Source organism: Rhinopithecus bieti, unplaced genomic scaffold, assembly GCF_001698545.2.
Source record: "Rhinopithecus bieti isolate Rb0 unplaced genomic scaffold, ASM169854v2 scaffold_36553, whole genome shotgun sequence".
Taxonomy (NCBI): domain Eukaryota; kingdom Metazoa; phylum Chordata; class Mammalia; order Primates; family Cercopithecidae; genus Rhinopithecus; species Rhinopithecus bieti.
Genome location: NW_016815774.1, coordinates 1,702,924 through 1,720,545, shown reverse-complemented (window position 1 = coordinate 1,720,545; position 17,622 = coordinate 1,702,924). Strand labels below are relative to the sequence as shown.

General features: G+C 53.7%; 1 protein-coding gene across 2 annotated transcripts in view; it reads left to right on the top strand.

The window, feature by feature from the left end:
• The window catches only part of ITPR3 (inositol 1,4,5-trisphosphate receptor type 3), a 77,066-nt gene that overhangs the window by 27,719 nt on the left and 31,725 nt on the right, over positions 1-17,622 (top strand). For both annotated transcript variants that reach the window (XR_001881750.1, XM_017853644.1), the window contains exons 4-15: positions 7,339-7,460; positions 9,542-9,628; positions 10,265-10,423; positions 10,616-10,714; positions 11,061-11,144; positions 14,120-14,266; positions 14,503-14,598; positions 15,093-15,143; positions 15,327-15,469; positions 16,459-16,558; positions 16,643-16,803; positions 17,437-17,578. Coding sequence is in view for 1 of the 2 variants with exons in the window: in XM_017853644.1 (XP_017709133.1) it covers positions 7,339-7,460; positions 9,542-9,628; positions 10,265-10,423; positions 10,616-10,714; positions 11,061-11,144; positions 14,120-14,266; positions 14,503-14,598; positions 15,093-15,143; positions 15,327-15,469; positions 16,459-16,558; positions 16,643-16,803; positions 17,437-17,578 (1,391 nt within the window). In the remaining variant the exon portion in view is untranslated. The remainder of the gene's footprint in view (positions 1-7,338; positions 7,461-9,541; positions 9,629-10,264; positions 10,424-10,615; positions 10,715-11,060; positions 11,145-14,119; positions 14,267-14,502; positions 14,599-15,092; positions 15,144-15,326; positions 15,470-16,458; positions 16,559-16,642; positions 16,804-17,436; positions 17,579-17,622) is intronic.

The following is a 17,622-nucleotide window of genomic DNA, read 5'->3' as shown; positions in this document are numbered from 1 at the left end:
TGCCGTTGTACCATTTTGCACCCTCACCAGCAATGTAATAAGAGAGCAACCTCTTTTAACTCTTTTCATGGTTTCTTCTGCTAGCTACCCCCATGTCTCCAAATGTTATGATTAATCTGCTATTTCTTTTTTCTTTTCTTTTTCTTTCTTTTTTTTTTTTGAGACAGGGTCTTGCTCTGTCATCCAGGCTAGAGTGCAGTGGCACAATCATGGCTTGCTGCAGCCTTGACCTCCCAGGCTCAAGCCATCCTCCCACCTCAGCCTCCTGAGCAGTTGGGATTACAGGTATGTGCCGCCACGCCTGGCTAATTTTTTAATTTTTTGTAGAGACAAGGTCTCACTGTGTTGCCCAGGCTGGTCTCAAATTCTCGGACTCAAGCTGTCCTCTTGCCTTGGTCTCCCAGAGTGTTAGGATTACAGGCATGAGCCACAGTGCCCAGCCACTACTGCTTGATTTACCAATTTTAGAGTATCTGTTGGTGCCCTTCTAAGATAGATGAGAATTTAGCTCTCATGACCTGCTCTTCCACTGCTCCCCTCATCCTCCCAACAGCATCCTGTGGCCTGTAGATTATCTAGGGTCACCTTTATAAACCTGAGAGTCTCAGGTACCCCCCTTTTTTTTTTACCCTCATTCTTCAATTCCTCCAAGCACTCTGTCCATGTCTCCCTCCCACTACTGCCATGTGTATTTTTTTTTTCTTTTCTGAAACGGGGTCTGGAGTGCAGTGGCACAATCATGGCTCACTGCAGCCTGGACCTCCAGGGCTCAAGCGATCTTCCCGCCTCAAGCCTCCCAAGTAGTTGGGATCACAGGTGCGTGTCAGCAGATCGGCTAGTTTTAAAAACTTTTTGTAGAATTGGGGGATCTCACCAAGTTGCCCAGGCTGGTCTTGGACTCCTAGGCTCAAGCGATCCTCTTGCCTTGGCCTTCCAAAGTACTGGGATTATAGGTGTGAGCCACCACGCCCAGGCTGCCATGTGTATTTTTTTTTTTTTCCAAGATGGAGTCTCTGTCGCCCATGCTAGAGTGCAGTGGTGCAATCTTGGCTCACTGCAATCCCTGCCTCCCAGGTTCAAATAGTTCTCTGCCTCAGCCTCCTGAGTAGCTGGGATTATCAGCTTGCGCCACCACGCCTGGCTAATTTTTTTTGTATTTTTAGTAGAGATGGGGTTTCATCATATTGGCCAGGCTGGTCTTGAACTCCTGACCTCATGATCCACCCGCTTTGGCCTCCCAAAGTGCTGGGATTACAGGTGTGAGCCACTGTGCCCAGCCTATGCCACGTGTATTTTTATTTTTATTTTTTTTGTTTTGAGATGGAGTTTTGCTCTTGTTATCTAGGCTGGAGTGCAGTGGTGCGATCTTGGCCCACCCCAACCTCTGCCTCCCGAGTTCAAGCGATTCTCCTGTCTCAGCCTCCCAAGTAGCTGGGCTTACAGATGCCTGCTACCACGGCTGGCTAATTTTGTATTTTTGGTGGAGATGAGGTTTCTCCATGTTGATCAGGCTGGTCTCAAACTCCTGACCTCAGGTGATCTCCCTGCCTCTGCCTCCCAAAGTGCTGGGATTATAGGCGTGAGCCACCACGCCCGGCCTATTTTTATTTTTAAGTCATCAAGACTGAATAACCCTTGCATTCTCTTGCATAACCACAATGACATCTTGTGTGTTTTGTTTTATAGGTTGAGTCTAAACATTGAAGACAATTGGAAGCAGATACAGACATTATTTCATGCAGAGCTTGTACATTACCGTGACTGTATAACTTGCTTTGCTCTCTGTCCTTGACTTGGATCCTCTGCTCTGGTGCTTGATTGAGCCATCTGGGGTAGAAAAGGGGTGGGGGAGAGGTGCCATTAAAAATGCATATTCCTAGACCTCACACCAGACCTGCCAAGATCTGTGGAGGGCCTGGGAGTTTGTATATTTTAAAGCTATCCCCCTTGCCGTGGAATGATGGTATGCAGTGGCAGTGGGCATTTGGAGTGGTAGGCACCTTAGTCAGTTTTGGGTGAATGTTGACTGACCTTATTTAATAAATGAATAGCCTCTTGTCTGCAGCCTCACCAGCCCTGTGCCCCTTCATCCACAGGTACGTACCCCAGGACACAACAATCCTTACAAGGAAACCTCCCTGGACCCTCTACCTTTTCTCATGGCCTTTGAAACTGCAACTCCTGTGTGGGCCCAGTCTCTTGGCTACCTGTCCTTCTCTCTGCCCTTCAGCCCTGTGGTTTAGTGACAAAGAAGGCTCAGGCCCCTTCTGGGGTTCTGACAGGCCTGCCTTTGGGCAAGGAGCACAGTGCAGTAGAAGCATGGGATGTGTATGGCGACAGGCCCTGGGTCTACCCACTTGTTTATTCATTCACTTGGCATCTTCTGGCACGTGCATGTGAGGGCAAGGCTCTGAGGGAGGATCAATGTGAGAGAAAAAGTTGAATCTCACAAGTTCCAGGTATTAAGTTTCCAAGAAAGATACGGAGGAGTAAGGAGCAGGGAGGGCTCTTTTCTGACTTCATTGCTGTCCCAGGGATGCTTCGGGGCAGTGTTTGTCATGCAGACACAGGCTCTGACCCGCTCGCTAGTGGGCTGTGAAGTCACTTGAATGGGTTCAGCCATCATTGACAGAAATGGATAGGATAGAATTGGAATGCTTCCACCCTGTAAGGGCTGTTGGGGTTTCATTAATTCTTTCTTCAACTCTGGCTATTCTCTGGTTAAATATGTCCGGTGAGTTTTAAATTTTGGTTATTGAAGCTTTTTTTATTTCTAGAAGTTCTACTTGGTTCTTTTTTCTTCTGTCGTGTCATTTTTTTTTTTTTTTTTTTTTCGTTTTCTGTTCTCTGCAGGGATCTTGAAGCTTTTTTTTTATTGATTGAAGCAGAGAAGACATACCTGTTTTACAGGTGATGTCTGCGTCTGAAGTCTCTGCGCGTGTCTGTTTTTAGCGTCTATTTTGTGGGCTTGTTCTCCCTCGTGGTGTCTGGTTCCCAAGGATTCCTGCTTTTCTTTGAGCATATACTGGTTATTGCTTGAAAAGTCTGGTTTGAGTCTAGGATGAAGGTACCTTCCTCCAGGAAGACCCTGCTGTTCCTTCTGCCAGACTCCTGGGGGTCTCACCAGTTCAAGCCCTCTTGAAGCCGAGCTCAAGTTTGGGGTTTCTTGAACCATCTGGGGGATTCCAACTGGTATCTTTAGCTCCTGGTAGGAGCTGTTCTACTGTGAGTTCAGCCCTTGTCTGAGACTACCCCTTTAGGGTCCCGATCTCCTGTTGACCCCTCACCTTCTGTGGGCCTGGGCCTCTGATACTTCCATCTGAAGAAGCTGTCAAAATAAAAGTCCGTGCTGCTGGGAATCAGGAAGTCGCCTCAAGGCAAAAGTAGCTGGGTATTTCTATATCTCTTTTGTTTTCCTTTCTGTCTTCTCTTTTGGTTGGGTAATTCTTCACCATCTTGTCGATTCTTTAAGTCTTAGCATAACACACATTTTAAAAATTCCGTTGTTTTAGTTGCTTTCTGTCACCATAGATGGTCACCATGGTTCTCAGCCCTGTCAGACCTGGAGCCTGGTACCAAGACCAGGGGGCAGGGAGTCATGCCGTTTTAAGCAGTGATGATCTAAGTTTTATTTCTTGGGTGAGTCAAGGTCGGAAAAGCTTGAGACCCCTGCTCTAGGGGCTGTACCTGTCCCTTTCCGCCTTTTCTCCTGTCTGGACTAGGGGCCAAAGGGGCTGGTGGGCCATGTGGAGATCAAGTGGCTGACAATCCCCGGGACCTGTGGGCTCAGATACAGGGCCCTGCACCTCTCAGCCCCTCCGGTCTCAGCTCAGCACCTCCCTTGCCTGGCCCCTCTTTCCTGCATGAGCTCCCTGCCCCTGCCAGGAGGGACCGGTGTCCTGTTCCCAGATGCACCATATCCTCTCCCATCTCCTGCCCTTTCCTCCAGTTGTGTGCCTCATAACCTCTTCCTCCCTCCAAGGTTAAATCAAACCCTACCTCTTTATACAGGAGGAAGTCATTTCTGGGTTGATGTATGCATCCGGCAGATGCTTGCTGAGCCCCAGGTTAGGGGCTGGGGAAACAGTAATGAGCTGTACCAGTCCCTGCTAGCCTGCCCACCCCGAGTCTGGTGAGGGTAGCAAAAAACATACAGTGGAATTCATAAATAATACAATCTATCCGTATCCATATTTTTATTTTTTATTTTTGGGGATGGAGTCTTGCTCTGTCACCCAGGCTGGAGTGCAGTGGCATGATCAGGGCTCACTGCAGCCTTGACTTCCCGGGCTCAAGTGATTCTCCTGTCTCAGTCCCCCAAGTAGCTGGGACTGCAGGCATGTACCACCATGCCCAGCTAATTTTTTTTTTTTTTTTTTTTGAGACGGAGTCTCACTCTGTCGCCCAAGCTGGAGTGCAGTGGCCAGATCTCAGCTCACTGCAAGCTCCGCCTCCCGGGTTCACGCCATTCTCCTGCCTCAGCCTCCCGAGTAGCTGGGACTACAGGCGCCCGCCACCTCGCCCGGCTAGTTTTTTGTATTTTTTAGTAGAGACGGGGTTTCACCGTGTTAGCCAGGATGGTCTCGATCTCCTGACCTTGTGATCTGCCCGCCTCGGCCTCCCAAAGTGCTGGGATTACAGGCTTGAGCCACCGTGCCCGGCCCAGCTAATTTTTTTGAATTTTAGTAGAGACAATGTCTCGCTATGTTGCCAATGCTGGTCTTGAACTCTTGGCTCAAGTGATCCTCTGGCCCTAACTTCTTGAGCAGCTGGGATTACAGATGCACACCACCATGCCTGGCTAAGTTTTGTTTTTAAAAATTATTTTTATTTTTTCCCAGCACTTGCTGCCTGTTGATAATTTTTTATTAAAAAATTTTTTTTTGTACAGACAGGATTTCACCATGTTGCCCAGGCCAGTCTTGAACTCCTGGCCTCAAGTGATCCTCCTGCCTTGGCTTCCCATAGTGCTGGAATTACAGGCATGAGCCACTGTGCCCAGCCCACTTGCCTTTAAATCATGAGTGTGGCAGCCACACATGCACCCATTTGGTGTGGCCATGAGTGATGTATTTTCTGAAATAGCAGAAAACTCCTGGGAAAGTTTGAATAACACAAAGGGCAGCTTTCCCTCAGTTTATAATGGAGTTGCATTCCTGGAAAATTCAGTGTTTGCTAAATCCGTGCAAAAAAAATTCGTGCCTCTGTGTATAGCTCTAGGCCCAGAATACTGCTCATAGATGCCCACCTATGCGTGTGGGCAGGACATTTGCCATCAGGCATCACTCAGGATAATCTCTGTGGTGCAGGCGTCCAGCATCCCTGTTCTGCTCACTAAGTGCCATTGTGACAACTGGTGGTACAACCCAAATCACTCCCTACCCACTGAATTTCTGGAACATTCCCTGGTGTGTCCCATTCCCCACCACTCTGTTGGGAACTGCCTACCTCTAACAAGGCAGTGAGATCCACAAAATGACGTGGGGAAGCCCTGGGAGTGCCAACCCAGCCTGAAGAAGCAGGAGGACCCCAGCTGCCTCTTGAAGGTTGACCCCAACCCATAAAGACGTACTCTCAGCAGGGCGCGGTGTCTCACACCTACAGTCCCAGCACTGTAGGCCAAAGTGGGTGGATCACTTGAAGCCAGGAGTTTGAGACCAGCTTGGGCAATATGGCGAAACCCCGTCTCAACTAAAAATACAAAAATTAGCCAGGCATGGTGGTGCATGCCTATAATCCCAGCTACTTGGGAGGCTGAGACAGGAGAATTGCTTGAGTCTGGGAGGTGGAGGTTGCAGTGAGCCGAGATCACATCACTGCACTCCAGCCTGGGCTAGAGTGAGACTGTGTCTCAAAAAAAAAAAAAAAAAAAAAAAAAAACCACACACTCTTTCCAACAAACTGGGTACTCTTTTGGAAGTGATATCCACTCATGCTGGCAGTGCTGAGGGTGGCTAGGCGGGGCGGCCCTTGGTGGCTCCATCTGCTTGTGGAATTGCCATTTTTCCCTTTCCTTTCCAGGAAGTTCTGTCTTCTTTCACCTTTGGTTCACTCGGTTTCTACTCTTAATGGTCCCATGGGACTTTTGCCTCCTTATGAACTGGACGGAAAATCCAGTTTTTCTTTGATCCCTGGGACTGGATGACCAGCTTTGACCGGAGAAAAGACACAGCTTTCTTAGAGGGACCAGGAAAGGACCTGAAGAAGGGGTTTTGTTTCTGGGACCCGCCAGTGGCTCTCTCCTCTCCAGTCCCCCAGCATAACCATCTCCCTTCTGTTCCACACTGTTGGAGCATTGTGCAATCAGGGACTCACACAGCTGCAGCATGAGAGGGATCTCAGGGCCACTGAGTCCTGCTCCATGCCCAGGCTGTGGATCCCTCCTGTGATGGGGAGCTCACTGCTTCCCAGGGCAGCCCAGGCTATTGTCACGCAGGCCCAGTCACCCACACCAGCCCCTCATCAGCACCCAGAATCCTACCTCCCCTCCTACCAAGCTTTCAAACAGGCTTTTCCAACTCCTGCCTCCTTTGGATAAGCAGAAAAATTGGACACCCTTCCTGCAGCTTAGGCTTACGGGAATAACAATTGTTTTATCTACTTGCCAAAATAAAAATTGTACTAGAGAACGTGTTTCTGGAATTTGGATTTGCCTTATCTTAGGTCAGATTCCTAGAAGCAGAGCCTAAGATGGGTGAATTATTGAGGAAGTTCTCAGGAGGACACAGTGAGGGAGCCTCTTCCTCTCTGTATAGGCAAGAGAAGAAGCTGAGCAAGGGTGTGGTTTCAGGGGGAGATGCGCCTCAGCCTGACCCCACGGGGAGCTCGGGACTGTGAGCTGCTCCTCAGACTGTCCCCTCCAGAGGCTGGGCTGTTCTGTGCCTGTGTCAGTTACTGGATAGGGGCTGCCCCTGGGGAGAGGGGTATGCCATTTCCCAGGCATCTGTGTGCAAGATGGTTTCCGTTGGCCAAGGCAATTAGCAGAAGGAGGATGCAGATGTGAGCTGTTAGCTGCCAATACTCACAGAAGCTGGGCAGAGACATGGCATAAGGGTGAGGCCCCAGCAGCCTCTGGTACATCTCCCAGAGGAAGAGGGCACCCCACCGAGTGAGATGCACTGCTCTCAAACCTGCCTCTGAGCCTCCCCATTCTACTCAGCGTATTCCGGGATGCTCCAAATTCTATGAGGTTCTTCCAACTGCTTCCTGTCTGCCTGCAGCGGGGAACGGGAATGGGGAAAGGTTGGGAGAGCAGAGCTGCAGGCTGGGGTTTTCTCCAGGGAGGGCCCTGAGCCCCACATGAACCATTCCCCTCACCCCCAACCTGCCCCACCACAGACTGCCTCTTCAAGGTGTGCCCCATGAACCGCTACTCGGCCCAGAAGCAGTACTGGAAGGCCAAGCAGACCAAGCAGGACAAGGAGAAGATCGCTGATGTGGTATTGCTGCAGAAGCTGCAGGTATGTGTGTGTGTGCAGGCATGCATCTGTGCACATGTACCAGGAACCTGGGTACACAGCGGCGCTGCTTGTCGGAGCCAGTAGGGGCTCTGTGGCTGAGCTGAGTGGTTTCTAAAACTCGCATGGGTGTGACAGTTCACACCTGTAATTCCAGCACTTTGGGAGGCCGAGGCGGGAGGATTGCTTGAGGCCAGGAGTTTGAGAGCAGCTTGGACAGCATAGCAAGACCCTATCTCTACAAAAAATTAATAAACAACAAAAATAAAAAAATAAATTCCAATATGCAAGAGATTGGTGTGAATTGCTGTGAAGGAGTGGATGTAGGGGGAGCAGGGTCCCTTCCCAGTGACTCACCAGTCTGTATAACTCTGTTGTGTCAGTGGGAAGAAAGTGTCCCTTCTTCCAGGCTGGCACAGCCCTATGCCAGGTTGCATGGCTCAGAGAGTGGAATGCCGACACCACAGAGCAGTGAACAACCTGTACAGCTGTCCATGGAGTTCCCAGTGGCTTGTGGAGACAGTGGCTCTGGGGAACCCAGTTTGGGAGCCCTGGATCTAGTCTTAATCTCTCCCCTTGTTTTATAGAGTTGGAGCCTGGGGCCCTTAGATGGGACTGGTCTGTCCATGGTCATCCTGTGAGTCTGCAGTACAGCCAAATGGCCCCCAGGTCTCTGACTCACCCTGGCTTCCTCAGACACGTGGATTGTGCCATGATACTGGGATGTGGTGGTCGCTTATGAGCACCTTGTAGGCAGTGGCTCAGTTCACATCCTGGGCAGATCTCCGGGTCCCAGCCCCATTCCCCAAACCACAAAGAGAGTGGGAGGCTTGGGCTGTGGTCAAGAACTTTGCAGCCTGGGCCCTGGGCCCTGTTGCCCCACCCCTTGTCATACAAACCTTGCTTCCCTCTGTCCCCTTCCCCTAAGCCCCATGCCCAGAGGAGGTGGGTCTAGAATGGGGACATTGGGCTATGCCCTATAGCTGTGAACTGGGTTGGAGAGAGGGAGCTGCAGGTGGACTGCCTGAGCTCTGGTATTAATACCCCAGCTCTCTTCCTGGGGTGGGGGCTGCCACAGGCTTCCTTCCCGCTGCTGGCGGGTAGAGGCTGAGCTGGGGATCTGGCCTGGCGGGAGGGCATTCACCTATGCAGAGCCACATAATCAGAACCACAAGCAGTCACACAGCTACATGCTGTTGCTTTGTGGAAAGTCACGTGGTCCATGGCAAGGCTCTCCAACTGCCACCTTCGCCTTGGTCTCAGTAAAGGACTGAGGAAGAGGAAAGGGCAGAGACCACTGCTCTCAGAGAGTGCCAGTCTGATGGAGGGGACAGGGCTCCTACCCTCCAGGAACCCCTAATCTAGTGGAGGAGACAAGGCAGCTATCCTTAGGCAGCTTCCAGTCTAACAGGGGACAGAAGAGCCTAAAAAGCTGTCTCTAATGGGATGTAGACCAAATCCTCAAGGCCACCAGCATTGGATCCATCAGAGTGGGATGTGACCAGTCAGGGAGGGCTGCTTGGAGGCAGTGGGCTGAATGCATACAGTTTTGGGAGGGAAGGTTGCAGTGGAGTGGGGGTGGTGGTGGGAGCCAGGAAATGGCACCAAGCAGCCCCTGCCAGGGTTTAGACTGGGACAGGGGTCCCGTGTCTGGGACTTCAGGAGTCTGGTGAGATGAGGGTAGGTGGTGAGACACAGCTTTAGGTTCCTGGGGGTGTAAGGGGATTGTCGGGGATGCTCAAGGTGCTGCTGGCATGCCGTCTCCAGGGGAGGTGGCTGGGGAGGTGTAGGGGTTTGGCTGCCTGGGCTGTGTGTGCTGTGAGACCTCAGGCTGCCTTCCGCACTCGGAGTGCAACACTCTGGGTGCAGCACCAAGAGCTGGGGCAGGGGTCCAAAGGGTCCTGGAGTCCAAGGTGACTGTGTGTGTGTGTGCACGCGTGCGTGTGTGTGTGTGTGTGCATGTGTGTGTGTGCATGTGTGCATGTGTGTGTGTGCATGTGTGCATGCATGTGTGGGGCTGGGGCATGTCTCCCTCTAGGAGCAGCTTCTGAGCCCACCCTTCACTTCTGTGTGTGTCTGCCCAGCACGCGGCCCAGATGGAGCAGAAGCAAAACGACACGGAGAACAAGAAGGTGCACGGGGATGTCGTGAAGTATGGCAGTGTGATCCAGGTGAGGCTGGCCCACCTCTCTCCCACCTGTCCCTCTCCCTGCCTAACAGGCTGGGCTGGTGCCAGGTGAGGGCTGCCAGCAGGCGTTGCCCTCTGTGTGTCCCTGGTGAATGAGTGGCCCTGGGGCCACCTGTGTGGCTGTGCGTCTGACTTTGTGTATGTCTGTTGCTGTGTGGCCTCAGTAGCAGTGCCATGGGTGTGTTTATAGCATGGTGACCATCAGCATGGAGTCTGGAGCCATGTTGTCTGGATTCAAATCTTGGCTCTGCTACTCCTAATGGTGTAACTTGGGCAAGTTACTTAACTTTCCCTAGTGCCTTGGTTTCCCCATCTGTGAAATCAAGAAGTAATAGTGCTTCCCTGTTGGATTGTTGTAGGTTACTTGAGCTAATCTATGTAAAGTATTTAGAACAGCTTCTTTCTTGTGATCACCAGGGTGTCCATGGGGGTGTGCCTGTTGTGTGCATGTTTGTGTGTGATTGTGGCTGTGGGTGTTGGCCTGTGTGTTTGTGACAGGTGTCTGACACTGTGTGTGCAGCCAGGGTGTGACCAAGGGTCTAGGGCATCCCCCCATATCCCCTCCCTGGTGGCCGCCCCCTGGGGCCCAGTGACCTTTCCGCACCCACCTGACCCCCAGCTCCTGCACATGAAGAGCAACAAGTACCTGACGGTGAACAAGCGGCTTCCGGCCTTGCTGGAGAAGAACGCCATGCGGGTGACCCTGGATGCCACAGGCAATGAGGGTTCCTGGCTCTTCATCCAGCCCTTCTGGAAGCTGCGGAGCAATGGGGACAACGTGAGGGCAGGGCTGGGCTTGGAGGGGCCTGGTGGAACTCCAGAGGGGTTTCTGTAGGGTCTTTGGTGTGGGGACTGGATAAGGTCATGCCCATTTCTTAGAAGGGCAGACTGAGACCCGAGGGAGGCGCGGAGGTGTGGCGACAGGAGGGCCCTGCCCTTCCCACCTAACCTGTCCCGCCTGTCTGCTCAGGTGGTCGTGGGGGATAAGGTGATCCTGAATCCTGTCAACGCTGGGCAACCTCTGCATGCCAGCAATTACGAACTCAGCGATAATGCCGGCTGCAAGGAGGTGAGGAGGTCGGGGGTCAGCCAGGCAGTGCAGGGACGTCCACACATCCCTGGTGGTGGAGACACCCCGCTCACCGCCATGATCTCTGCCTGCAGCCCCATCTGGCCCGCTGGACAAGCTTGGCCTCATGGCTCCTGCATTCGCTTCCCAATGCTGCCCTCATTCTCCACCCCACAGGCTGGTGGCCCCAAGGTAGCCGGGCTGGGGTCTGGGGACCCTGGCTGGGAGAAGACACCCTGTCCTTGTGCTATAATGGTGGCTGGGCTGCTTCTTCCTTTCAGCCCTGCTCTGGGCCCTCAGTGGCTGGGATCTGCCTGGCAACACAGGTTTCGTCACCCTTCCCCAGGTCAACTCTGTGAACTGCAACACCAGCTGGAAGATCAACCTGTTTATGCAGTTCCGGGACCACCTGGAGGAGGTGTTGAAAGGGGTAAGGACTGGGAACCCCTGCCTTGCCCAGCTGGCCACCCAGCCCTCCCCACCAGGGTCCTCTTCCTGCCGTCTCTACTCACCAGACCTCAGGCCCTTACCCTCTCCCCAGCTTTGCACCCCCCAGCCTCCCTCCATCTCCATAGGGCCCCACCCACATGGCCCTACCAGGACTGCCACTTCTCTCGTCTCTGGCCACAGTCCGCTTCTCCATCCTCCCTGGGTCCTGCCTGGTCTGTTTTCTCTCTTGTTTAAGGGGGTGTCAGTGGACTGGAGGTCTCCATCCCCCTGACCCAGAGCCTTTGAGCACCATCCTCTCCTCGACTCCTGCTGCCTGGATCCATGCCAGGCCCCCTGCCCCTTGCCCTGTGCCCTCATCGGTGAGGGAATGAGGCTGCCCTGTCTGCCAAGTTAGGGGTCACTGCCTGTCTCCTTCCTGTTCCCAAACATGCTGGTGTGAGCTCTGGGAGAGAAGGGGGGCCTGGGAAATACTGCCCGAAGTGAAGACTTCGGGAGGATCCAGGACTGAGGGCAGAGGGAGCTGCCTGGGGCCACCGGAGAGACCATTCGAGAAAACCTGAACACCAGATGTGGGCGAGAGGAGAGTTCAGATGTCTCTTGGGTGGGGCTGCAGGGGATGGAACCAGCAGACGGGGTGCAGACACTCTTGAGGGAGGGCAGATTCGTAGAGTGTGAGGCTGTCTAGCTAGGGGAGCAGGCAGGAACATCCAGCTGTGAAACCTGTCAGAGGGACAGGTGACAGGCCGGAGAGCAGCCACCTAAGGAGGCTGCGTGTTCATGCACCTCCTTGCTCAGAAGCCTGCAGTGGCTCCCTTTGCCCTCCTCCCCTCGCTGAGCCGCTCTGTTAGACTCCCCTGCCCTTCTCAGGCTGCCTCAGTCCCCCACCCTCCTCATCCTTCTTACCTCCTGGGCTGCTTCCCGTCTACCCATGCCCTGCCCCAATGCCTTCTCCCTCCCTCCCTCCCTTAAGTCTGCACATCGTCCACACATTGATCAAGGTACAGCCATGCACTACCTCTCCTGGAAGCCTTCCTTAAAGTTCCAGCCCCGAATCTGTGCAGCACTTAGGAAATGAAGCATCTTGGCTGGGCAGGGTGGCTCACGCCTGTAATCCCAGCACTTTGGGAGGCTGAGGCGGGTGGATCACTTGAGATCAGGAGCTCAAGACCAGTCTGGCCAACATGGAGAAAGCTCTTCTCTACTAAAAATACAAAAATTAGCCGGGCGTGGCGGTGGGCACCTGTAATCCCAGCTACCCAGGAGGCTGAGGCAGGAGAATCACTTGAGCCTGAGAGGTGGAGGTTGCGGTGAGCCAGGATTGCACCACACTGCACTCCAGCCTGGGCGACAGAGCGAGCCTCCATCTCAAAAAAACAAACAAGCAAGCAAACAAACAAACAAATAAATAAAATGAAGCATCACTTGGGCCTCACTCTGTGGTCTACATAGGATTATTTCTGGGGAATCCGCCATGGCTCCATGGTTCCAAGGCAGCTCAGAAGCAAGGCTTTCTGGTGCTAAGTCCACTGCTTTTTTGCCCCTGCCCTGTGCTTCTGGGGCACAGAAGTCACTAGGTTCTGCCATAGTAACTGACCAATCTGGGTATCGTCATTCATTCATGCATTCTTGCATTCACTGCTGCATTCACTCTGCAGGTATTCACTGAATGCTTTGTGTCTAATGTGTTTTCAGTGGAGGGAAGACAGAAAATGCCTTTAGTGATGATAGCAAGAGTGGCAGCCATGCATTGTGTGCCTGCTGGGTGGCAGGGTCTCAGCAGGAGGAAGGTGATGGAATGGTGAAGGTGTAGGCCCTGGAACTGGGCCACAGATTCATGTCCCATTTGCCATTAGTTGCATGACCCTCGGCAGGATACTTACCTTCTCTATGCCTGAGTTTCTCCACCCATAAAATGGGGCTAATGATGTATTTACCCAGAGAGTTGGTGTGAGGATCGAGTGAGAAAGCTTACAAGTGCTTGCACAGTGGCTGGCACGCGGTAAGTGTGCAGTGTGACTTCATCATGCATATAATCCTCACAATTTCTGCAAGGAGGTCATAGTATTCCCATTTTACAGAAGAGGCAACTGAGGTTCAGACATGTTAAGGAACTTATCTGAGGTCACACAACTTTTAAGAGCAGAGACAGGCTGGGCACAGTGGCTCACGCCTGTAATCCCAGCACTTTGGGAGGCTGAGGCGGGTGAATTGCCTGAGCTCAGGAGTTCGAGACCAGCCTGGGCAACATGGTGAAACTCCGTCTCTACTAAAAATAAAAAAATTAGCCGGGCGTGGTGGCACGCACCTGTGGTCCCAGCTATACAGGAGGCTGAGGCATGAGAATTGCTTGAACCAGGAGGCGAAGGTTGCAGTGAGCTGAGATCGTGCCATGTACTCTAGCCTGGGCGACAGAGTGAGACTGTCTCTGAAAAAAAAAAAGAGCAGAGACAGGATCCAAACGTGGTATCTGTGTCCAAAGCCATGGACATGCCCTCCATGCTGCCCCTATCCAACAGGGGAGCAAAAGAAATGGGCACCACCTACCAATATTTAGGCAGAAGGGACCCTGAGAGGGGCAGTCATGGCCCTGGGAAGATTGAGGGGGTGAGGTCCCCCTCCTTCATGGAGGGGGTGACTGGAGATGGGCCGATAGAGGTTAGGCAGGGTGCTTAGAGGTACAGATAGGGAGGGAGGTGGTCCAGGGTGGGTTTGAACATGGGAAGGCCTGGGAGAGCTCTGGATTTGGGGTCTGGGATGTGGGCTGAGGGCAGAGTGCCTGGGCTCTGGCTGTTCTCTAGAGGGGCTCAGCTTGCAACCCCCTCTCTGTGTTCCGGCTCTGGAAGAGGGGCCCTGCCAGCAGCCACCCCTGTCTGAGGCAAGTGGGGCTGGGACTTGGGTGGGTCCTTGAGCCTGGAGGGGCCGCAGCCATCCTGAGCCACACCCTGCTACCTGTAGGGAGACGTGGTGCGGTTGTTCCATGCGGAGCAGGAGAAGTTCCTGACCTGTGATGAGTACAAGGGCAAGCTGCAGGTGTTCCTGAGAACCACACTGCGCCAGTCGGCCACCTCGGCCACCAGCTCCAATGCTCTCTGGGAGGTGGAGGTCAGAAGAGCCCTGCTTCTGGCACCCCGGACTTAGCCCTGGATGCCACCTCTCCCTCTTCCCCACCATCCGGGAGGGTGGGATATTGACCCCTACCTCCCTCTGAGTGCCTCCAGAGTCAAAAGGCCAGGGAGGGTCCAGAACCCACCTACCCAGAGATCTCCAGGCCTCCCCAGGGTCTGACTCCCCATGCCTGGCCAGTCTCTCCTTCCTGCCTCATACCTGCATGCCCCCAGGTGGTCCACCACGACCCCTGCCGTGGAGGAGCTGGGCACTGGAATGGCCTGTACCGCTTCAAGCACCTGGCCACGGGCAACTACCTGGCCGCTGAGGTGAGCGGGAGGCAGAGGGCATCCTGGGGCTCATGTTGTGTGCATGTACACGCGGGTGTGCGGGAGCGTGTATGCACATATCTGAATATGTGGCACATGTGCCTATGGACCCTGACTTCTTTGCACTCATGCATTTATCCAATATTATCAAATAAAGGCATGACTGTAAAGAAGCCTAATAAATATCACTGTGTTCCTACTATGTGCCAGGCACTATTCTAGGCACTGGGGATACAGAGTGAGCAAAATTTCCCATCTGTCTGTAATGCACACATTTGTGTGTGTTGGGACATTGGTGTGTATGTGTGTTCATTTGTGGTTCTATGGAGAGGGGCCATGAAGAGCTCCCCTGGAATGATATGGGCACCCCTGGGAGGGTGGAGGCTGCCTGCCCAAACCCAGGGCCCTATGTAGGTGACTGTGTTTTGCAGTGGGGTCGTGTGGGTATAGTTTGGTGTCCAGTAGCTCCCCTTCATCTTGTATCTCTTGTCCAGGAGAACCCCAGTTACAAAGGTGATGCCTCGGATCCCAAGGCAACAGGAATGGTGAGGAGCAAAGCAGGTCTCCAGTGAGGCCATGGGCCTGCCCTGGGGGTAGGCGGGGGCAGGGGAGGCCATGAAACCCTGGGAGGTGGGCTGGAGGGAGATGGCCCCTAAGATGGGATCCCAGGTGTTTCGGGGGCTTGAGAGGAGGTAGGGCTTTCTACCTGATTTGGGGTCCTCACCCAGGGGGCCCAGGGCCGTGCAGGCCGCAGGAATGCTGGGGAGAAGATCAAGTATCGCCTGGTGGCCGTGCCTCATGGCAACGACATTGCCTCTCTCTTTGAGCTGGACCCCACCACCTTACAGAAAACCGACTCTTTCGTGCCCCGGTGGGTATGCGCCATGTGCCTGGGGCTTGGCTGGTGGTGCCCAGGCTGGGCCCTCCCGTCTCTGGGACTCTCTGGATTCCTCACTCCTCCGCCCTCCTGAGGTCCTTTGGCCTCTGGGGTCTCTGCAGGTCCCATCCCTCTGGGGATCCAGCTCTGAGGTCTGTCGGCGGCTGACCACCACTGCATGCCTGCCACGTGCCCAGCGCCTGCCCCAGTTGGTCTGGGTGCTCAAGCACAGGCTGCATGGCAGTTTGTCTAGGACATAGCAGTACGGGGAACCCAAACACTGGATGGGGAGGCCAGACTCTCTGGCCTTTGAGGTCCCACCAACCCTGAGATTCTAGGACAGAACATCAAGAAACTTCTCAAGTGTCAATCCAGGCTTTGGTGTGTCCTAAGCTGTATGATCTCAGGCTGCTACTCACTCTGCCTCCGTCAATTTAGTGGGAACATCAAGGTTCCCTATTAACAGGGCTAATGGGAAAGTTAATTGAGTCACGACATAGGCCCACAGCCCCTTCCCTGAAACTCTTGGAGGCAGATGGATTTGGTATTCAGATTGTTTTTCATTTTAGAAAGGTAAACTTGTATTTTGTAATCATAGACATTGAGTATTTCTGTGTAATGCATGTGTTTATATGAAATGTGTGCATCTTGAAATTCAATGGGATAAATAGTTAAATAGCCTCATTTGTCCAAATGAATTTTGGTCCCAAGTGTAAAAACAAGTTTTGGTTTTGGAAGCGTGGACAAGGCTGCCTGTGTTAGTGCAGTGGTCGGGAAGGGGCCTGGGTGCAGGGCTAGCTCTGGCTGTTCTTCTCTGACTTCAGCTTCCTCATCTGGAGGGGCACCAGTGGCCCCTGTCCCACAGCTGTTGAGGGTGTGGAGTAGGGTGGAAGCTGTGGCAGTGTTGGGGAGGTGGGCCGGCAGGCAGCAGGACGCACTCCGTGGTGCACTCCTCGAGTCCTTGCCCTCCCACCCGCCTGCAGGAACTCATACGTCCGGCTGCGGCACCTCTGCACCAACACGTGGATCCAGAGCACCAATGTGCCCATTGACATCGAGGAGGAGCGGCCCATCCGGCTCATGGTGCGGGTCCCTAGGGGTGGGGGTGGGGCTGGGGCCAGGGCCGGAGCCTGTTCCCAGGTGCCCTGCTGACCCTTGTCCCTGCAGCTGGGCACCTGCCCCACTAAGGAAGACAAGGAGGCCTTTGCCATCGTGTCGGTGCCTGTGTCCGAGATCCGAGACCTGGACTTTGCCAATGATGCCAGCTCCATGCTGGCCAGCGCCGTAGAGAAACTCAATGAGGGCTTCATCAGCCAGAATGACCGCAGGTGGGCTGCAGTGGCACAGAGGTTTTCTGAGTGATCTTGCCCTCCCAGGGCCTGCATTTCATGAAGAAAGGAGTCATGAAGCAGAAGCCAGGCAAACTGGGGAGAGAGTGGGGGACTGGCCCTTGTGGGGCCCTGGCCTGGGACCCTGGAGTTGGGTGCCTCACAGCTCAAGTACTCCCAGAACTAACCCTATGATGGAGCTGGTTACTGTGTTGAGCCTGGTCTCAGGGCCACTTAGCCCTGCTTTACTGATGACCGGGCTGAGGCTAAGAGAGGTTACGAGACTTGCCCAGGGTCACACAGTTAGTAAGTGGCAGAGTCAGGATGCAAATGCAGCACCCTTCACACCAGACTCCCCGCCTTGTGCCCTGTACTTCCTTTCCAGGTTGGGATATTCTGAGATTCTGTGTCTTGGGGCCACTTTGAAATCCAGGCTGGGTGGGACTGGGCGTGTTTGGAGAGTATTTCAGGGGAAAGCCGGAGAGAGGAGTTGTAGACTGAGGATGGGTTTTGTGCTTTGGGGGCCGCTGAGTGAACTCAGGAAAGCCATGTTTTGGGAGGGACTGGCTCCCCACGAGGGGCACCTGCTGGGTGGGCATCTCACACTCATCATCCCCGGGTACCCTCACCCAGGTTTGTCATCCAGCTGCTGGAAGACCTGGTGTTCTTTGTCAGTGATGTCCCCAACAATGGGCAGAATGTCCTGGACATCATGGTCACCAAGCCCAACCGGGAACGGCAGAAGCTGATGAGGGAGCAGAACATCCTCAAACAGGTGCGTGTGTACTCATGAGGGGACGCAGAGGGGCCGGGTGCCGG